This window comes from Prionailurus bengalensis, chromosome E3 (assembly GCF_016509475.1).
Source record: "Prionailurus bengalensis isolate Pbe53 chromosome E3, Fcat_Pben_1.1_paternal_pri, whole genome shotgun sequence".
In the NCBI taxonomy this organism is placed as follows: Eukaryota; Metazoa; Chordata; class Mammalia; order Carnivora; family Felidae; genus Prionailurus; species Prionailurus bengalensis.
In genome coordinates, this window is record NC_057357.1 from 39206928 (window position 1) to 39227500 (window position 20573).

The 20573-nt window shown below is 59.8% G+C and overlaps 3 protein-coding genes across 10 annotated transcripts in view; 1 reads left to right on the forward strand and 2 right to left on the reverse strand.

Moving 5' to 3' along the window:
• The first annotated feature begins 1069 nt into the window (after positions 1–1069).
• Positions 1070–5937, forward strand: ZSCAN10 (zinc finger and SCAN domain containing 10). Its single transcript, XM_043560769.1, has 5 exons — positions 1070–1882; positions 2105–2372; positions 2580–2644; positions 2820–2877; positions 4330–5937. Exons 1-5 carry the CDS (start codon positions 1487–1489, stop codon positions 5889–5891), a joined length of 2349 nt encoding a protein of 782 aa, XP_043416704.1. The 5' UTR covers positions 1070–1486; the 3' UTR covers positions 5892–5937.
• A 3557-nt stretch (positions 5938–9494) lies between these two features.
• Positions 9495–12702, reverse strand: IL32 (interleukin 32). Of its 7 annotated transcripts, none has more exons than XM_043560761.1 (7): positions 12667–12691; positions 12509–12551; positions 11244–11282; positions 11041–11097; positions 10599–10628; positions 10370–10432; positions 9495–9984 (listed from the first exon to the last, which is right to left on the reverse strand). In XM_043560761.1, exons 2-7 carry the CDS (start codon positions 12521–12523, stop codon positions 9667–9669), a joined length of 522 nt encoding a protein of 173 aa, XP_043416696.1. In that variant the 5' UTR covers positions 12524–12551; positions 12667–12691; the 3' UTR covers positions 9495–9666. The 7 variants fall into 7 exon arrangements, with proteins under 7 accessions (XP_043416696.1, XP_043416701.1, XP_043416702.1 ...); XM_043560766.1 differs by lacking the exon at positions 12667–12691 and adding an exon at positions 12205–12371 and having other exon boundaries at positions 12509–12557; XM_043560767.1 differs by lacking the exon at positions 12667–12691 and adding an exon at positions 12205–12308.
• Positions 12703–14914: 2212 nt separating this feature from the next.
• Positions 14915–20573, reverse strand: part of MMP25 (matrix metallopeptidase 25) — a 13797-nt gene continuing 8138 nt past the window's right edge. The window contains exons 5-11 of one of the 2 annotated variants that reach the window (XR_006294275.1): positions 18921–19097; positions 18744–18828; positions 18511–18593; positions 17619–17771; positions 17273–17530; positions 15423–17124; positions 14915–15095 (exon numbers count right to left, since the gene is read on the reverse strand). Coding sequence is in view for 1 of the 2 variants with exons in the window: in XM_043560760.1 (XP_043416695.1) it covers positions 16853–17124; positions 17273–17530; positions 17619–17771; positions 18511–18593; positions 18744–18828; positions 18921–19097 (1028 nt within the window). In the remaining variant the exon portion in view is untranslated. Of the gene's footprint in view, positions 17125–17272; positions 17531–17618; positions 17772–18510; positions 18594–18743; positions 18829–18920; positions 19098–20573 lie in introns of both variants that reach the window. The other variant, XM_043560760.1, reaches the window with a different exon arrangement.

Here is a 20573-nt window from a genome sequence, read left to right on the forward strand (position 1 = left end):
GATCTCTGCAAGCCTTAGTCTCTCATCTGGAGACCCACGCCCCCATCTCACCTCTCTGGCTCATCCTGCCCTCAGTCTCTGGTGGAACCTGGGAGGGGAGGAGATTGGTACACCAAGTGGGTGCTCAGCCCTGCCCTGATCAGCTGGGTGGTCGTGGCCTTGACCGCTGAGAGCCACCCCCAGAGCCATAAAGTGAGAGTCAAGATGTCTGGTCAAGGAGAAATCCCATGCACGAATTCCCCACTCCCCACCCAGCCCCCACCTTTTGCCTTTAAAACTGCCAAACTTCCGGAGACTTTGAGAGAGCAACGCAGTGGACGTCAACACATCCATCTCCCAGATTCAAGAGTTCTTTTATTTTCCCCATTTGCCTTTACTATCCCTAAGTATGGCTGAACCCTCGGGCCCCCTTCCTTCCAAACCCTTCAACATCTCCCCCAAAGAGAGGCATTTCCCACAAACCACAAAACTGGAATCCTTTCTCAGAAATTAATGGTCAGCTGCATTGCAATCTAGTGTCCCATCCATATTCCAATTTCCCCAGCTGACTCCAGAATATCTTTTAGAGCATCCCTACTTCCCCCTCCACCCATCCCCTCCCCTCTTTAAAAACATCGGGCTCCAGTCAAGGTTCCTTCATTCGGCCATGGGGCTGTTAGTTTCCTCTAGAGCCGTGCGCCCCCTACAGGTGCTTTTAAAAATAATGCTGAAGGACGGGGGCCAGTTTGTGAGAAATATCCTGCATTTGTAATTCGTTCCATTGTTTCCTTGAGGGATCATTTCACTTGTTTTTTTTTTTTTTCTTTTAATTGAATAAATCTGACGTGTGACATTGTGTCAGTGAAAGGCGTACAGCATGTTACTTCGATACGTTTGTATATTGGAATACGACTGCTGAGGCAGTGATATTTATCGAATTACGTAATTACCCCGCAATAGTATTGTCTATATCCATTATACTGTGCACTAGATCTCTATGGGTTATTCACTATGAGTTACAAGTTTGTCCCCTTAAACACCATCGCTCTCATCCACTGCCCCCCCCCCCCGCCTCCCACTCACTCTTATTTCTGCAGTGCAAAGTGGGGTCTAAAGGCTGGATCGCGTTGCGATGGAACGTTTCTGCCAAGAACCCCTCTTTGGCGGTGCCGTGTCCTCCCTGGGGCCTCAGGAGGCGGGGAAACCAGGCGGTCCTGTCTCAGAGATGCCACTTTTGATCACTGGGGTGAAGTGACGTGAACTTCGAAATGCTGCAGGAAGGAGTGAAGACACGGAACTATCAGTTTTCTCTGCCTTTTAGCGTTTGGGGCTGTCCTGCCGTCCGAGCCGTTGCCTAGGACCAGCGAGAGAAACATGATCCCTCGGGAGGCCACATCTTTAGGCATTTCTTAACACCGCAGGTGTGGGAGCAGAGCGGGAGAGACCTGACAGTGGGACCAGCTGCAGTGAGCCGTGCCCCGCCGCCCCCCCCCCCCTCGGCTGAAGGATGCTCGAAGAACCTGTCCCGGCCGCCCGAGAGCCCGAGCAGCTCGGAGCAGTCAAACTGGAGGAAGAGGAGGCCGTCGGTCAGGAGGACCTCAGGCACACTGAGGCCAGGCCCCGGCCCGAGGTGGCTCACCAGCTCTTCAGATGCTTCCAGTATCAGGAGGACATGGGGCCGAGGGCGTCCCTGAGCCGGCTCCGGGAGCTGTGCTGCCGCTGGCTGCGGCCGGCTCTGCACACCAAAGAGCAGATCCTGGAGCTGCTGGTGCTGGAGCAGTTCCTGAGCGTGCTGCCCCCGCACCTGCTGGCCCGGCTGCAGGGCCAGCAGCTCAGGGACGGCGAGGAGGTTGTGCTGCTGCTGGAGGGTGTCCAGAGGGAGTCCAGCGCCGTGGGGCCACTGGTAAGGGGGAGGGGGGGCGGCCGGGCGGCAAGACAGGGACTCGGGTGCCCCGTGAAGACATCACCCGACACCCCATTTTCCTCCCTCTGACAATTGCTTCTTAACCTCCTAAGTCCTGTGACCCTCCCCTTTCCGCGGCCCCCCCCTTTCCCTTGGGAGTGAGAAGGACGCGCATTGTCCCTCTGCCCTGTTCGCCACCTGACACAGATGCATTCTGCACAGGATTTTAGTTTTAATGCTGGCAAGAATTGTCCCCGTGCAGACGTCACTTCGGAGGACCAGGGGGGCTCTTCCCAGGTCTCCAGCCACAGCCCCAAAAAGGAAGTGCCCTCAGAAGGACTCCCGGCCCCGGAGCCAGCCGTGGAGCCCCCAGCATCCCAGCCAGGGCCCTCCGAGCCTGCTGAGCTGGGGACCTGGAGACATCCCCCAAGTTCAAAGCAGCCACCGAGCCCAGGCCCCAAGAGGACATTCCAAGCCCCGCAAGAGTGTGGTGAGCAGCGGGTACCCGGGCAGGTGGGAGCCAGGAGGCCTGGTACGGGAGGACGGGGTGAGACGTAGGCACCCCCCTCTTTGACAGGGATGGGAGAGCGCCGAGATGTCTCTCCCAGGGCCCTGACCACGGGTGCGCCCCCCGCACGGCCGGGGGAGGGTAAGTCGGCCCCCTAACGGCTCTCTCTTTCTCCCCCGATGCTGCCAGCCCCCCCGGGCCCTGTCCTGTGGCTGGAGGAAAACTCCCGAGACCAGGAGCTTGCAGCTGTGCTGGTGAGCTGGCCCGGCCCCTCCCTCCAGACTGTCCTCGGCCCCCGGACGCTCTCTGCCCCTGCTGTTGTGGCAAATCCGTGTCTTCCTCAATTTAAACCCTCAGAGTCTTCCATGCCCCTCAGCTCACAGCCCCATTCCTCTCTCACCAAGGGTCTGGCTCATCCTTTTGTTACAGGAGTCCCTGACCTTCGAGGATGTCCCAGCAAAGAAGGCGTGGCCTGTCCACCCCCTGGGTAAGCGGCCCTTCCTGCTGAGGACCACTGAAGGCTCTCTCCTTGTGTTTCCAGAGTGGTCTCTAAAGCTCCAGACCCTACCTGACTTTTTAGCCTCTTTGGCTAAAAATGGGCTATGTTGGGGCGCCTGGGTGGCGCAGTCGGTTAAGCGTCCGACTTCAGCCAGGTCATGATCTCGCGGTCCGTGAGTTCGAGCCCCGCGTCGGGCTCTGGGCTGATGGCTCAGAGCCTGGAGCCTGTTTCCGATTCTGTGTCTCCCTCTCTCTCTGCCCCTCCCCCGTTCATGCTCTGTCTCTCTCTGTCCCAAAAATAAATAAACGTTGAAAAAAAAAATAAAAAAAATAAAATAAAAAAAAAATGGGCTATGTTAACACGAATTCCTTCCTTCCTTCCTTTCTTCCTTCCTCCATTCGTTTACTTATTTTATACTTTTTAAAAAATGTTCGTTTACTTCTGAGAGAGAGAGAGAAAAAGCAGGAGTGGGGGAGGGGCAGAGAGAGGGGGACGTGGGGCTGGAACTCACAAATATGAGATCATGACCCGAGCTGAAGTCCGACGCTCAACCCACTGAGCCACCCAGGTGCCCCTTACTTACTTATTTTATTAAAAAAAAATTTTTTTTTATTTTTTTAACACTTATTTATTTTTGAGACAGAGAGAGAGCATGAACGGGGGAGGGTCAGAGAGAGAGGGAGACACAGAATATGAAACAGGCTCCAGGCTCTGAGCTGTCAGCACAGAGCCCGACGCGGGGCCCAAACCCACGGACCTAATCCGATCATGACCTGAGCCGAAGTCGGACGCTCAACCGACTGAGCCACCCAGGCGCCCCTAAAAATTTTTTTTAATGTTTATTTATTTTTGAGAGAGAGAGAGAGAGAGCGTGAATGCAGGAAGGGGCAGGAAGAGAGGGAGACACGGAATCCGAAGCAGGCTCCTGGCTCTGAGCTGGCAGCACAGAGCCGGACCCAGGGCTCAAACCCACGAATCGTGAGATCTTGCCCTGAGCCGAAGTCAGTCGCTTAACCGACTGAGCCACCCAGGTGCCCCTCTTTTTTACTTATTTTAGAGGCTTACTGTGTTTGATGTAATCATCAACCCCGTTAACTTTGAGCTTTTAAAATGGGTGGTCATGGGAGTGCTTGCTAAGGGGTTTGGGGTTTCCATCCAGGGGAAGGACAGAGTTCTGACACTAGACAGACAGTGGTGACAGTTGTGCAACACTGGGAATGTACCTGATGGACCTGAACTGTGCACTTTAAAATGGTTACTACAGTAAATTCTATGTTTTTTACCGTCACCTTCTGCCCCCCCTCCCCCCCGCCCCCCTCCCGGATTTCGGGATCCTGGGTTTCTTTCTGCTTTGAGGCAATGAGGCCCTGGCAATTCCTGGGGGCCTCTAAGAATAGGCCTGCCCACATACCCCCCCCCCTTTTCCTGCTTCTTCCTCAGGACCCGGAAGCAGAACCCCAGATGAGGAGTTCAAAGAGGAGCCCAAGGCGGTCGCCTGGCCTGCGGCCCTCTCAACAGAGCCTCAGGCAGACGGTCCTGCGGCGGCGGAAGAGCCCCAGGTCCAGGTGCTGGGGCCTGGCCCCGAAGTGAGTGGCACCGGCGGAGGAGGGTCCCCTCCCAGCAGGAGTGACATTCTGGAGGTCAAAGTGGCCGACGGGCCTCCCAGGTCGGAGGCAGAGATGGAATTCATCTGCACCGACTGCGGGGTGACTTTCCGACAGCTGGCCCGCCTGGAGGCGCACCAGCTGCGGAGTCACCCGGGCGCCCGGTCCTTTCCGTGCGAGCGCTGCGGGAAGAGCTTCGGCCGCAGTTCCATCCTCAAGCTGCACATGCGCACGCACACGGACGAGCGGCCACACGCCTGCCACCTGTGCGGCCACCGCTTCCGCCAGAGCTCCCACCTGAACAAGCACCTTCAGACGCACTCCTCCGAGCCCGCCTTCCTGTGTGCCGAGTGCGGCCAGGGCTTCCAGCGGCGCGCCAGCCTCATGCAGCACCTGCTGGCGCACGCCGAGGGCCAGCAGTCGCCGCGCGCCCCCGAGGCCAAGCCCGAAGCGCGCGAGCTGGCCGTGGTCCTGTGCTCTCACTGCGGCCAGACCTTCCAGCGCCGCTCCAGCCTCAAGCGCCACCTGCGGATCCACGCCAAGGACAAGGGCCACCAGTGCTCGGAGTGCTCGGGCAGCCTGCGCTCGGGCCCGGAGCGCAGGCCGTACGTGTGCAACGACTGTGGCAAGGCGTTCCGGCGCAGCGAGCACCTGGGGGCCCACCGGCGCGTGCACACGGGCGAGCGGCCCTTCTCGTGCCAGGTGTGCGGCCGCAGCTTCAGCCAGAGCTCCCAGCTGGTGTGCCACCAGCGGGTGCACACGGGCGAGAAGCCCTACAGCTGCCCGCACTGCGGGAAGCGCTTCGTGCGGCGGGCGGGGCTCGCCCGCCACCTCCTGACGCACGGCGGCCCGAGGCCCCACCACTGCACCCAGTGCGGCAAGACCTTCAGCCAGACGCAGGACCTCGCCCGCCACCGGCGCAGCCACACGGGCGAGAAGCCGTGCCGCTGCAGCGAGTGCGGCGAGGGCTTCAGCCAGAGCGCCCACCTGGCGCGCCACCAGCGCATCCACACCGGGGAGAAGCCCCACGCCTGCGACACCTGCGGCTACCGCTTCCGCAACAGCTCCAACCTGGCCCGCCACCGCCGCAGCCACACCGGCGAGCGGCCCTACGGCTGCCAAACCTGCGGCCGGAGCTTCCGGCGCAACGCCCACCTGCAGCGGCACCTGGCCACCCACGCGGGCGCGGGGACCGAGGCGGCGTCCAGGCCGGCCGAGCCCCCGCAGGAGTGCCGGGAGTGCGGCAAGAGCTTCAGCCGCAGCTGTAATCTGCTGCGCCACATGCTGGTGCACACGGGGGCCAGGCCCTTCTCGTGCGCGCAGTGCGGCCGCAGCTTCAGCCGCAACTCGCACCTGCTGCGCCACCTGCGAACCCACGCCCGCGAGACCCTGTACTAGCCTCGCGCAGGTTCCGCCGGGCCCCGCCCCGCCCCGCGCGCGCCTCTGCGTCGCCCGTGTCCTGGGCAACCGAGGCCTGCGGTGGGCGTCCCTGGCCTGGCCCCGCCCCGCCCCGCCCCGCCCCGCCCCGCCCCGGCCTCCCTCTGGCTCCGCCAGACCTGTGTGTTAGTTTTCCCCTACCCCGGAGGCAGGTCTCCCTGGCTTCAGGGTTGTATTTCAAAATCCTAAAGTAAAACAGCTTTCCTGAAAATGACTCTGCTTAATTTTTTTGTGAGGTCCACCAAAACGCTGTTACTCTCCTACTGTGACAGTGACGCCTTTTTCCCTTCCCTTCCCCAGCACCTTCCATAGCAGGCTGGGGGGAGCAGGCCCAAGGACGGGCCTCCTCCCCCACCCGCAACACACACACCCCGAAAGGGCCAGGGTTGGGGGGGCGACAGAGGGGTGCCATCTGTCCCAGTCAGCTGTGAGGAAGGCCCGGGAATCTCACCCGGAATTCTTCCTTCTCTGGAGTCTGCTCCTAACCTGTGCTGTCCAGTCCAGTACCCTCTAGCTGTATGCGGCCGTTTAAATTAATTAAAATGGTGGGACGCGTGGGTGGCTCAGTCATTTGGGCGTCGGACTTCAGCTCAGGTCATGATTTACAGGTTGGTGAATCCAGCCCTGCGTCGCGCTCTGCGCTGACAGCCCAAAGCCTGCCTGGGATTCTCCTCTCTCTGTCCCTCCCCTGAATTCTGTCTCTCAAAATAAATAAATAAAAACCTGAAAAAAATAATTACTTTAATAATGGAATATAATTTAAAATCCCAGATTCTGGGTCATTCCAGGAAACCTTGCTTTTGGCATGTAGGTAACTGATTCAAATCGAAGCTTGCCAGCAGATGAAACGAAACCTGCCTGATGGCCAAGACAGGTTGCAGGCTGGGGACCCCTAACGACCCATAATCCTGTAAACCCGAAGGTGGTTTGGGAGAGTGCCCACCTTCTCCGACCTCTCAGGCAATCTTGGCAATCCGGTGGACAGGTTTCGTTTTCTCCCAGTCTAGTGGACAGATTTTTAAAATCATGTGACTTGTGGTAATACCGCAAAAAAGAAAACAGCCCACCCCAGCTGTAGGGCGTGTGCACACACACTTCCTGCTCTAGTCCGTGTCTTGTTACCTACAACCTTTCGGGTTGTCTTTGTCCCTCCACCAGCCTGACACACGACTGCTCTTTGGCAAATGCTTCTGGACATACAGTGAACTTGTCAGCCAGTGGCCAAGGGACTTGGGAAAGATCTGTCCCCAGATCTAGAGGAGGTCCGTGTTTTGGGGGGTTGGGAGGAAGATGAGGTGGGGTACAGAGAGTCACCAGATGTCCCAGAACAAATTAGAGCCTTGGAAGACCCCCCCGAGGAGAAATTTTCAAGAAGGAAGCTTTTTTGATCAACTAAATGAGTAAGGAAGTTGGGAGAACCCATAGCATTTGAAGGGTTTATTTCTTGAGCACCTACTATGTACCGGGGAACGTGCTGGGCTATTGCGGAGAACAAAGTTGAAATAGAAGAGGGAGACCACCTCAGAAGAACCGGGGGGAGGGCACCCTCATTGGAGGGAACAGCAGGTGCAAAGTCCCTGAGCAGAGAATACTGTCCCTGAGGGAGATCTGTAGGAACCTGATGACACAGACACAGCCTCAGAGGCCCAGGTCAGAGTGTATTTACGATGGGAAGATGGGAGGGTGTTAATCAGGCAGTTACTTCATTTTGCCATGACATTGATTTGGCCTCGGCGCTGGAAAGATTTGGCTTGAAAGAGGCAAGACCAAGGCGACCAACTAGGTTTGGGATGACGGTGACCTTGATGGGGCCGTGGGGTCATGAGAGCCCCTGACGGCTTCAACACGGTAGGCAGGTTTTCTCAACTTCTCACCGGAGTCAAGCGCAAAGGCACAAGGAGAAGTAAGAGACAGTCTGACCACAGGGTCACGTGAAAATGCGGGTCAGGGGTCTAAAAGAAACTGAATGTTGACTGGCCACGGGAGGAGAGGACACGACGTCCAGGGTGTCAGGCCCTGGCGGGGGACGGCCCCTTGGAGCTGGGGACTCAGGCCTGAGATGGGCCTCCCAGTGTAAAAGGCTCTCAGAGAGATCCCCTGGGAATGAAACAGGCTGTGGGCCAACACAGGGCTCCCCAAAGTCCACTCCCTCACCGGGCAGGGGCAATGAGCAAGCAGGGCCCCTCAGGATGACCAGGGCCACCATCAGGGTCTGGCTTAGCCCTTGCCCACTCCTGGTGGACTCACAGCTGTTCCCCAGGGAGGTGATTTTTCTAAGAATTAAGAGTTCATTCGTATGACCCAAAAGGGTCTTTAAGAAACTGGCAGATGGCGGGGGGGGGGGGGGGGGGGGGGAGCACCTGGGTGGCTCAGTCAGTTGGGCAACCGACTTCGGCTCAGGTCATGCTGTCCCAGTTCGTGGGATGGAACCCTGAGGCCAATGTCGGGCTCAGTGCTGATGGCTCGGAGCCTGGCGCCTGCTGCGCATTCTGTGTCTCCCTCTCTCTGCCCCTCCCCTGCGCGCGCGCTCTCTCTCTCTCTCTCTCTCTCTCTCTAAATAAACATTAAAAAAAGAAAAAAGAAAAAACAAAGAAAACGCCACAGGAGTGAGTGATAGAAATGCCCCCAGCTGTGAGGCCTCCCGGCTCCCAGTCACCTCCCCACATCCCTCTCACCCCTAGGCACACCTCCCTGGTCCGGAGCCTCTCCTTTGCTGGCGTGTTTTCCCGCACCCCACCCTCACCCCACCCCACCTGTCCCCTTTCCTGCTCTGTTCTCAGGTCAGGGCCCCGGAAAACGCGCCCCCCCCAGCTCTACCTCAGCAGCTGCCGTTTACGGCTAGACACCCCAATGCAAAAATCTGTGTGCAGCTGCAGGAAGCAGGAAGTCAGTGGGGGAGGGGGGAGCTTCAGGGAAGCGGCCTCAAAAATGGTGAGCTGGGCCGACCCCCTCCCTGCCCTGGCCTTGCTCCTGGCTCCCCTCCCCCCACCCCCTCCCCAGTTTCTGCATTTGCAGGCCCCCGGGAGGCCTGAGCCAGAGATCTGAGTCCCGTCCCGCCCTAGGCTGCCCTTCTGTCTGGTCCAGGTAGGGGTGAACCCTCCTCCCCCTCCCTACTCCTCCCTCCCCCGCCTCTGCCCCAACCTCAAAGCCAAGGAGTTTCCATGGCCTGGTGAAGGATGAAGACCCAGGTCAGAAGAACAAGCCAAGGGGCAAATGTGCCTCAGGCCTGAGCTCCCTGCTGCCCCAGCGTCAGGCAACGCGCAGGCCAGAAAACTTCCAGCCCTTTCCACAGGCCAGTTGTCACCCGTGTCCATGTACAGATTATAGAGGTCAGGTGGAACCCCCCCCCTCCCTGGGGTCCTGCCCCCTCCCCAGCCACTGGGGGCTCCTGCCTCCCGTCCAACAGGCACTCAGTTTAATTCAACCAACTTTTTTTTTTTTTTTTTAACGTTTATTTATTTTTTGAGAGACAGAGACAGAGCAGGAGCTGGGGAGGGGACAGAGAGAGGCGGGGAGTCACAGATTCCGAAGCAGGCTCCAGGCTCCGAGGTGTCAGCACAGAGCCCGACGCGGGGCTCGGGGCTCATGCCCATGAACCGTGAGATCCTGACCTGAGCGGAAGGCGGACGCTCAACCGACTGAGCCCCCCGGGCGCCCGCAGCCAACTCTTATTAGGACGCCACAGCCAGCGCGACGGGCTGGAGCCGGACAAGGAAAGCGGCCAGGGAGGGCTGGGCTAGGCCTGGACGGCGCTCCTGAACACCTGAGCCACTGAGGTGCAGAAACTGTTAAAGGCGCTGCAGATGGCCTCCACCGCGTTGCAGAAGGCCTGAAAGCCGGCGGCCACCTTCTCCCTCAGCCACGCCAGTGCGGCCTGCCACTTGAGCTGCAGTTGGTAAAGCAGCCTTCGGAACAACCTCAGGGCTCTGTCACAAAAGCTCTCCTCCGTCTTCTGGACCACGGGGTGCTCCTTCTCTTCCAGGTCGAGGACGGAGGACCTCAAGACTCTGGAACGTAGCTCCTGCCGCACTTCGGGAAGTAACGGACTGGATTCCTGCGAGGGTGGGGGTGCCGTTCAGGTCGGGCTCCCACCTGGAGGACGCGGCCCAGGTCCTGGCCCCGGCTGAGGCCTCCCCACCTGTGTGAGAGTCTGGGAGCCAGAAGGCCGGCTCTCCCGCCGACAGCTCCACACTCGAGAAGACTCCATCCAGGGGCTCGGCCCCTCCGTGCCTCCCCACCGGCAGGGAGCAGCGTGGTGCTCACGGACGGGCGTCTGAGCCCGGCACCAGCCCCGATACGCGGAGGCACCCCTCCACCCTCAGCTCGGCCGGGGGGAGGGGGGTGGCAGGGGGGGGCACTGTGCACACACGTGACCAAGTCAAGACAGAGAGGGGGGGAAGGAAAAGCAAGCAGGGCTGCGATGGGCGTCTCACACTCACCTCGTCGTTGTTCTGATGATGGTGAAGGTCCACGGCTTCCAGCATGATCTCGTTGAAGCCATCCTGGGGAGAGGGGACGGTTCGGAGCTCCAGATCTGCTCCTGTCTGTGGCCTCCATGCGTCCAGGGGAGTGTCAAGGGAGCCAGGAGCCCGGACCCGATAACGATAACCTGGCTGTAGCCCTGGGGACTGAGCTTTGGTGGGGGCGGGGGGGGGGGGGGGAACTCACCTCCACCTCTCCCAGCCTGAGCCTCTGTTGCTGCGGGGGGGGGGGAGGGGGGGAGAATCACTTGGTTTAAAATCCTCCCAGCCTCTCCCGCCCGCAGTCTTCTCCCCCAAGTCCCCACCTGTTCTCTGCTCCCCAGGCCCCCATCACTGGGTCCAGCCCAGGGGCCTGGGGACCAGGTATCTGACATCCCTGCTCTGTCGTCAATATGCGCAGTGACTTGATCACCTTCCTAAGCCTCCCTGGGCCTCTGCATTTCTCCCCTGTGCCCTCACCTGCACACGGGTGTGAACTAGGAGAGTGTGCCAGGAGGTGCCCAGGTGCAAGCAGTGAGCAGACCCGAGGTAGCATCTCCGTCACCCTCACCGTCATCGTGGTCATTGTGAAACCACCCACCCGACCCCAACTCTAGAGCGCATGGGAGTGGGGGGGCGCGGCGACGCACCGGTGCTCCTCGGGATTGGTGTTGGGTCCTGTCACAGAAGATGTCCACCAGCTGGTGCTGCGCAGAGAGGAGAGGCGGAAGTGAGAGAGGCCTCATCGTTCCCCCTCCGGGGGCCCTGGGTGGCCCAGAACGTTCTCAGCTCCACACAGCAGGACCCAGGTCCCCCTCTCTCCCCCAGACACACACTGGGAAGAGCTTCTTACCATTTGGTGCCTCATAAACTCAATAGGATTTCTGCCCACCTGTGGGGGTGACAGTGATACTCAGACACGTGTGACCTTGCCACCCTCCACATTTGCTGTACACACACACACACACACACGCACACACACACACCCTCACCACGCATGTGCACACGCATGGGTGAGCATTGCCCCAGAGTGCTCAGGATCCACTGTGTTACCAAATACCTGTCCCTCTCCGTCCCGGCTGACGGGCTGGCCAAGGGACGGGCTCTCGAAGGCGGTGCCAGGTACGCAGCTCTTGACAGCTGGCTCTGCAGACCCACCTCCCCTGCCCGGACCCTCGGCTTGCCCCACAGAAGCGCAGGGCAGCCCGGACACGGCATCACGGGTCTCCACCAAACCTGGTGCCGGCTCCCTGGTCACTGGGCAGTCCCTGCCACACGCGGAACGTCCACGGCTCTGGGCAAATATCTATTGTGAGGCACCCATCTCCACGCTTCTTGAGTCCCTGATGGCACCAGCCTGTCACCCCAATCGGGGGCGCTGGCCGCAGGGAACGATTTGCTCTCCAACTCGGGCTCCCAAACTGGGCGTGGCCACCGAGCCTGGGGTCATTCCAGAGTCCACTGTGACAACCCCCGCAGGGCCCTGGAGCCTGTGGCCAACCTCACAACGGGGGTGGGGGAGGTGACCGGACACCCCAAAAAGGAGGAACAGACACCAAGGTCCTGGGCGGCAGGCCCAGGCAGGGAGGAATTTTTAAACTTGGCAGGAAAGCACGACCTCCCCGCCCCCAGGTTTCCAGGGTATCGGGACCGGGTCTACCCGGGATCGGCGCCTCTGGCCCTATAGACCCTCATACACAGCGTTCCTCAGTATCCTTAGCAGACACACACGCAGACCCTCTCCCCGTAGTTTGCCCCCAGACCGGAAATCTGGCCCCACAATCGGGACCCACTGTATAAAGTGAATGACTCACAGCAAAACTAAACGGTGAGGCTGTCTGTCAGTAATTATTCAGAATTTCAGGCAGTGAGAGAGCATTCAACAAAGTGAGCCGGGGGTGGTTATGAGCCTGGGGCGCTGTTGAGTGCACGGGTCACATGCCTCTGACCCCCTGCTTCCCCAGTGGACTCCCCCATTGGCCTAGGAGAATGGGACAGAGCCAGGTGCACGTGGAGAGATCAGGGGGTCTGGGGGCCAGCGCGAGCGGGAGAGGGGGACGCACAGCGGGGAAGTGGAATCTGGCCCCCCCTCCCACCCCTCCAATTGCTCTCACTCACCTTGGAGGACCACATGGTGGCTCAGGGCTCTGGGGGCTGTGGCCTGGTGGGGAGGAACAGGTGTGAGTTAGAGGGTTCAGGGAAGCGGCCTCCCCGCCAGCCCACCCCCCACTGGAAGTCGCTTTGGCTGCAGCCTCCTCCCCAGGCTGCCAGGTCACCTCACAGATTCTCCCAGCCTATGCTTCTGCTCCAGAGAGAGCTTCTGATTTAAGAGGGAGGAGGGAAGAGGGAGAGGCTGGGGGTGGGTGGAGCCTGGCTTGGAGGCAGGATGTGAGGCTGTGTGTGTGTGTGTGTGTGTGTGTGTGTGTTTGTGTGTACGCACGTGTGTGGCACATGGAGACAGAAGCAAGGACAGGGAGACCGCCTGGGAGGGGGTGGGCAGGGCCTCTGGCTGTGCCCCCTCCACTCTCTGAGCTGGGGTGGGGAACTTCAGAGCCCAGGAACAAGCCTCTTTCTCAACCTTACCGGCCCGAGACAGGGAAAGACAGAGGGAAAGTCCAGACTGGTGAGAGCAGATCGGGGCACTCCCAGGTTCTGGAAAATGAAGTCATCCTGTTGAGGGTCAAGTAAGGTACTGGGGAATGCTGACTAGGTCACTTGGAACGGAGCATACCCCAGCTCCAAAGTCCAGAGAATGTTCCAAGCACCTCCAGGCCCAAGGCAGAGCAGGGCTGGCAAGATCCCTAAGGTGGGCCCACCGGGAGGGGTGGGGAGGGGAGCTGAGCAGACTGCCCCACGGGCCCCTGCAGGGGAGGCTGGAGGTGATGCCTGTCTGCCACGGGACAGGGTGAAGCCCTCAGGAGGAGCTGAGGGCCTAGGGTCAGCAGGCCAGACTATCCTGAGCCCTCCTGGGGCCGAGGGGCACCATGTCCCGGCCGGCCCTGTGCAGTTCTGGGGTCACCTCCAGTTCGGCTCGCCCTACTCTGGCCCAGAGTCCCCCCGCTCCACCACAGCCGTGTCTGCCCTCTACACTGGGGCTGCCCGGTGCCTGGGGCCGCGAAACCGATCAAGGCCTCGGCAGGGTGGGCAGGGTGGTGGCTTCGAGGGCCGTGGGGGAAGGGTCTGTTCCAGCCTCTCTCCCAGGCCTGTGGATGGCCTCTTCGTGCTCATGTCATTCTCCTGGCATGCGCGTCTGTCCGCTAACTTCCCATTTTTATAGGGACACCAGTCTTACCGGATTAGGGCCCATCCAATGACCTCTCATTACCTTGATTCCCTCTACAAAGATCCTATCTCCAAATAGGTCACCGTCTGAGGTCCTGGGGATTAGGACTTGAACACGAGGACCTGGGCTCCCGAGGGGCCCCCAGAAGGACAGAACCGTAAAGCAGATTTCCTTGGCGCAAGCCTCACTTGCATTGACTAGACCCCAGCAGGCGTCTCCTGGCCCCTTAGGAGCCCATCAACGGTCTGAAACGCCCCGTGCACACCTCGGAGTCCAGATCCTTCCCTGAGCCATCTTTAAATTCCAGGTGGGGAGAGAAAAGGTGGCGGCTGCAGGTAACAGTCCTGGGCTTCTTTCTTGGGAAGCACGGCCCCCTGACCCCACGAGACGCTTGGCCCCTCCGTGACGGTCTCGCAGACCACCGTCTGCAAGCATTTTGCGTCTCGGCAGGCTGCACCATTTTCTATACAGCTTTGGCGAGAAACAACTCACACGCAACTCCTCCACTGAAGCGTATAATTCAACGCACAGAACCGTGCACCCGTCACAGCCAATTTCAGAACATTTTCGTCGCCTCAGAAAGGCGAGCCAGCACCCCCCCGATCCCAAAGCCCCGCCCAGACAGCCACGCATCTACTCTCTGTCTCTGGAGTTCCCTGGTCTGGATGTTTCATATACACGGAATCGCATAGAGATGGTCACGCTGTGTGACCTTTTGTGGCCGCCTTTTGCACTTAGCACGGGGCTTTCAATTCTTCAGGGTTGTAGCACGAACCCGCGCTTCAGTCCTTTCGAGGGCTAAAGAACGCTCCGCTGTATGAACGTGCCACTTCCCGTATCCACGCGTCTGTCCGTGGACTTTCGGGTTGTTTCTACCTTTTGGCTCTTACGAATCACGCTGCTGTGGACGCCCGTGTACAAGTTTCTGTGCGGATGTCTGTTTTTAGGTCTCTTGGGTTCACCCCTAGGAGGGGCATTGTTGGCTCCTATGGTAACTGACTAGGTTTTCCACTTTTTGAGGAACCACCAGACGATTTTCCAAAGTTATTTCGCCCTTTTCTATCCCCAGCGGCAGCGCGTGATGGTCCGTTTCTCCACATCCTCGCCCACGCCGACTATGTTTTTGATTCTAGCCGCCCTGGCGGGTGTGAAACAGTATCCCCGTGTGGTTTTGATTTTCATTCCCCTTATGACGAGTGACGTCGAGCGTCTTTTCGTGGGCTTGTCGGCCACTTGTACGCTGTTCTTGGAGGGATGTGCATTCTGATCCTTTGCCCGTTTTTAAATTGGGTCATTTACCTTCTGCTTATCAAGCTGTCAGAGTATTTTATATATTCTGGATACGAGCCTCTCATCAGATATGTCCTTTGCAAATATTTTCTCCCGTTTTGTGGGTGGTCTTTTCATTTTTTTAATGGTGTCCTTTGAAGCACAAATATTTTACATTTTGATTATGGGACCATTTTAACAATTAAAGTGATCAATTTGACCTGGCATTTTTCTGTAGTATACTTAAGAGTATGGGTGTGTGTGTATGTGTGTATATATATATATATTTTTTCCCCCTAAGATTTCACATTGGATGGCCCTCCTCTGAGGTCCCCTAGCTGACTTTGGAGTTTCTCTCTGTTCCCTCCTCCCACTCATTCTCTTTCCGTCTGTCACCCCACTGCCTGTCAACTCTGAATCCCAAGGTCTTCTACAAGACAGAGCAATTCAGGTCTGTCAAGCTCCTGCCACCAAACTCACCCCGGATCCACCTGTGCTCAGGACAAATGAAGGGCTTTCTCTCGGGTCACTTTCATTGTCCTCCTGTGTGGGGCTCATAAGCTTTTAAACTATAAGTTTCCTCCTCCACATATTTTGAAAGGATCCTGACAGAGGCCCGGGTTTCGGGTTTTCTGGTGGCTTGGAATGCTCAGGTCACGGGTTGGCTGAAGACACCTGGCTGTTGCCCTCCGACTGGTCAGCTTGTCCTGACCGAGGGCCCTGCACGCTGGGACAGCAGCCCGCGGCCTCAGCCCCAGGCAGCACTGTGGGAGGACGGCAACCCAGGAAGTGGCCCCTAAGGGGCTCCACCCAAAGGGGATAGATCCTACACGAGCAAGGCCATCAACCTGATTCTGCAGAGAATGTGCTCAGGTTGGTCCCTGGCAGGGAGAACACTTCAGAGACACAGAAAAGCCACAAGACAGAGATGACAGCTGTTGTCCTGGCCCCCTCGCCCATCAGGGCTGCTCCCCCAAGCTTACTCGAGTGCAGACTCCTGGCCCCAACCCCCAAGTGATTCAGGGTGAGGGCAGGGGATCCGCATTTTTAAGTTCCCTAGGTGATTCTGATGTGGAAGATTCCAGAAGTGCAGTACCAGAGGCACTGATGTAGGTCCTGAATTCGGGGAGGAGTGGGAGGTGAGTGAGGTGGCCCTCCCACTCATCACCCAGGGGTGCTGAGGAAGCAGTGGCCCCTGGATGGAGAGGGAACTCAGTCCACTGTCTTCACAGCACTGAGCCGCGGAGAACCCAAGAGTTCTCCCTGAGGGAAGCGGTACACACTCCAGTGTGGAGGGACTGAGCGGATTTTTAGGGATTGGAGGGTGTTCTGTTGAACCGGGACTGTTCTGGGTCCAAGATGGTGACCAGAAAGGAGGTCCACAGGAGCCTCGGTTGTGGAGGGTCGTCTGGGTGGCCACTGATGTCACCCAGGATATGGGACACTCGTGCTGAGGGGTAACTTGAGGGCTGGGTCTGGGGTCCCCATCCACATGGCATTGCCTGGGACATTGCAGAAGCAGGACAGTGGGACACTTCTGGGAAATTCGGAGCAGCGGGTGGAGAGAGGGGCTGGGGTTCAGTTGCCCCAATCCGTCCAGTCCTCTAAAGCCCCAAACAGCCAGGAGCCGCTATGGGGAACCGCTGTTGCCAGGTGGGGCCAGGGCTATAGTCACAGGCTGCTGAGAAGCACCAGCTCTTCCGGGGAAAAAGAGCTTCCTGTAGCGGCAGCGCGTGGCGCAGCCAGGACAACGGTGGGGGTGGGGGTGGGGCTGGGGGGGGAGGGTGAGGGGGGGGGTGCTGGAACGGCGAGGGTGAGCACATGGCCCGTCCAGTCTAAGGGCTAGCCATTTGTCCGCGTCCCCAGGGCGAAGCTCCACCCGCATGAACCCCGCCCCGGGACCGTCCCCCTCAGCTGGAGGCGACGCCCCCCACCAGCGGGGGTAGAAGGGACAGCAGGAAGGCCAGCGACGGCCGCCCCGAGGCCTGATTGATCTCGCACTGACAATTGCAGGCTCCGGGCTCCCGGGTGGCTTTGGGGGGCCTGGGGGCGCGTGGGTCGGCGCTGGGGGCCGGGCAGTCCAGCCACTTGGGGCCCATGGGTTGGGGGGAGTCGGACTCCGCCTTGACGCTGCCCTTGGGAAAGCGCCAGTAGTGGGCGCCCTTGAAGAAGTAGGTGTCACCTGCGGGGCAGGGAGGAGACACTTCGGGGGCCGGTCCAGGCTGCCCCTCCCGCCGCGCCGCGTCCCTCCTGAGGGCTCCCCGAAACCCCCAGGAGGGCCCCTCTCCCCGTCCCCGGGGCCCCCAGCCCCTCCCCGCGCCCTCTCCCACCTGCGTTGCTGACGGTGACATCGTCGGGGGCGGGAGGCGCCCCTTCCCAAAGACTCAGGTCGCGGGGGTAGCCGGGGTCCGGGCGCGCGGCCGCCTCGTCGTACCGCCAGTAGCGCCCGCCCCGGATCAGGTAGGTCTTCCCGTTGAGCGGCCACGAGAACACGGCGTCCACCTGCTCTCCGGCCGGCAGCCCCAGCTCCGTGAGCGGCCGCGGGGCGCCCTCTAGCTGCCGCTCCTGGAACACCCAGAACTGGGGGCCTGGGGGGCGCGGGGGGCGGCAGGTGAGCAGGGGCGCCCCCCACCCCGCTCCCGACGCCACCCCGCCCGCGCCCCGGCGCCCGCTCACCGCTGAAGAGGAGGATGCCGCCGTCTCGGGGCCGGGCGTAGGCGGCCTGGATGACCTTCACCCCGGCGGGCAGCCCCTCCCAGAAGCGGTGGAGCCTGGCGGGCCGGGGCGACACCAGCTGTCCCGAGGGTTGAACGCGCCAGAACCAGGGGCCTGTGGGGGGGCGGGAGGGGTGGCCACGGGGGCCCGAGATGACCAGGGTCTTCTCCCTCCAGGGGGTGCCTGGGGGACTCAGGTCATGATCTCAGGGCTCGCGGGATCGAGGCGGGCTCTACGCTCTCACCGAGGCGCCTGCTTCGGATTCTGTGTCTCCTCCTCTCTCTGCCCCTCCCCTGCTCGCTCCCTCGCTCTCTCAAAAATAAATAAACATTAAAAAAAAAAAAAAAAAAAAGTCTTCTCGCTCAGAGTGGGTGCTGGGACTCCCTCTGGCGGCTGGGCGAGGAAGTCCATCGGGATTTCACGGGTGCAGGGGTTCTGGAGTGACCAGCTCTCCCAGGACTTTCCTTTTTTTTTAAGTTCTTTTTTTTTTTAAGTTTATTTATTTATTTTAGAGAGAGAGACAGAGAGACAGAGAGAGCAAGCTGGGGAGGGAAGAAGAGAGGAGACAGAGAGAGGATCCTAAGCAGGCTGGCTCCAGGCTCCCAACCAGCGGCACAGAGCCCCATGTGGGGCTTGAACTCACCAACCATGAGATCGTGGCCTGAGCCCAAACCGAGAGTCAGACACTTAAAGGAACAGGCTGAGCCACCCAGGCACCCCCAGGGCTTTCCTTTTTTTTTTTTTGTCAGCACTGAGAGTCCCGAGTCCTGGGAAACCCCACAGGACTGGTGGGTCATCCTAAGGCGGTAGGTCGCCAACTACATGGCGTCAGGGGAGATCTAAGATGACTCACCTTTGAAGAAAAAGGTTTCACCACGGATGTTAGCGATAGCATCAAAATTGCCTTCACATCGGTCAGGGGTGGGGAGAGAGGGGCTACAATGGAAAGGAGAGGTGAGCAGAGAGGGGTCGGGGCTCCTAGTGTCTTCACTTACCCTTGAGAAGAGCCCCGTGAGGTAGGGACTCTTACCAAGCCCACTTCACCAAGAACCACGCCGAGGTAGGGAGGTCACCCCCCTCACTCACCTGTCTGGGGGCAGGGCAGGGGGTGGGGGAGGAGGAGCCAAGGGTCTCCTTGTGGGCTTATCGTAGGGGGTCTGGGGCACCTTCCCTGTGGAGAGAGAGCCGGAGAGGCATGAGTCCCCCGACTCTGCTGATGAGGCCACAGGGCAAGCCACCGTCCCCGGTCCCCAGCCCCTGTACCATAGAGCTGCTGTAGGCCTTCCCGGTCGTCCTGGGACAGGCGGTACTTGTGGGGGTCGCCCACCGGGCCCTGGTAAAAGGGCCTCATGATTGAGTCCGGTGCCGAGGAGTGGCCCAGGCCCAAGGCGTGGCCAAACTCATGAACAGCCACAGCAAACAGGTCCGTCCCCTCACCATCTGGGGAAGGAGGGAGACTGGCCTCGAGCTCTACCCTTCCCCCCACGCCAGACAAGAAGGCGGCCAGGAAGCCCCCGGAGGGGAGCCTGCTGGCAGAGGGACAGCTGGACAGCGGGAGACCCTCCAGACACGGCCACACCCAGACCCCTCCCCGAGTCACCGTCCTTCCTGGGTGCGTTCACTTACTCGGGAGGTTTTTTCCTAGTAGCCTGGTCTGGCAGTTCTGGACACTTGGGGACAGGACCGGAGACCCGCAGAACGGGTCAGGGAAGGGGCAGGAGGAGATGGCCTTCCTGCCGTAGTCCTGGCCCCCAGGAAAGGAAGCCCGTGCACTCGGAAACACTCTGGGGAAAGCGGGAACCTGGGGGTGCACGCGGGTCTCCGGAGGAAGCCCCAGCCTTGGAGTCTCCCTCTTTCGGGCTGCCGTCTGGGGCCAGACGCCCCCACCCACAAGGAATGTTGCTCAGTCTCCTTGGCCCGGCGTTCCCAAGACGTTCGCCCCTCTCCCACGCTCATGGTGCTCCACTCCCTCCTCCCATGCACGCCCCGTCTAGTGCCCACACCCCCATCCACCTTTCCGGGAGCCTCCCCCCTCCCCAGCTTCAGACGGCTCCTCAGGCAGGCTCTCTCGGCCCTGGCGGCCGGCCTCGTTCCCACCCTCTCTGACCACAGCCTCGTCCTCGGGGACCCAGCCTGGGCGCCAGGAGGGAGCCTGTGTCCACTGCCAGCTGCTGGCCGAACCCCAGCTCCTCATCGACCCAGCGGCTGCCCGCCGGCTCCTCCTCCAGCCCCGAGAGGCCGAGGGAGCGAGACAGCAAGAGAGGCGAGCAGCTGCCCAGATGTTGATGTGCCGCGTGGAAATCCCTAACCAGGGTCAGCAGTGTTGAAGGCGAAAGTGACCCGGTGAGTCGGAAAGCAAATTTCTCTCAGCCCCTCAAGGCTGCTGGATGAGAATGTGGGCGTGAAGGGGTGAGCGAGGGGTGACACGGGCCGTCATTTACGTCTCGTAAACCTCTTCCTTCCAGCCTCATTTTACGGGTGGGAAACTGAGGCACGGGGCGGTCAGGTTAAATGACAGTACGGCCAGTTAGTGCCTTTCAGCGGCGACTTCACCTGACCTTGGTCCAAATGCATCCGTACTGACAGGTCTCCGTGTGGACTGTGGGTTTTCTTACTGCACTGAGTCCCTTTTCTGAGAAACTGGAGGAAGTTGGGTGTTTATGACAAGTGGATCTCTTTCCCCCTCCTTCCCTGCTTCGCCTCCCCCTTTGGCCACACCCATCCTTGCACCCTTCACCACCCCCGTCCCATGCAGCTGGGGGAATTGCACAACCGCAGCCTCAGCAGCCTCAGCCCTAGTCCACAAGACTCCCGGTGGCCGCTCTCCGAGGGTCATCGATACCTCCTCCCAGTCCTGCTCTAGACCTCACCAGGCAGTTCCTTTGAGCTCTCCACTAGCCTCAATTCCAAGCCCAC

Bases quoted from the DNA above. Each gene is read 5' to 3' on its own strand.
- IL32 (XM_043560761.1), bottom strand. The intron at 10,629-11,040 runs GTGCGTCGCCGC...CCCCCCCCGCAG, and splicing joins ACCAATCCCGAGGAGCACCG to CAACAGAGGCTCAGGCTGGG. The intron at 9,985-10,369 runs GTGAGTGTGAGA...CCACCCTCGCAG, and splicing joins ATCATCAGAACAACGACGAG to GAATCCAGTCCGTTACTTCC.
- ZSCAN10 (XM_043560769.1), top strand. From the start codon at position 1,487: ATGCTCGAAGAACCTGTCCCGGCCGCCCGAGAGCCCGAGCAGCTCGGA. The intron at 2,645-2,819 runs GTGAGCTGGCCC...CTTTTGTTACAG, and splicing joins AGGAGCTTGCAGCTGTGCTG to GAGTCCCTGACCTTCGAGGA. The intron at 2,878-4,329 runs GTAAGCGGCCCT...CTTCTTCCTCAG, and splicing joins GTGGCCTGTCCACCCCCTGG to GACCCGGAAGCAGAACCCCA.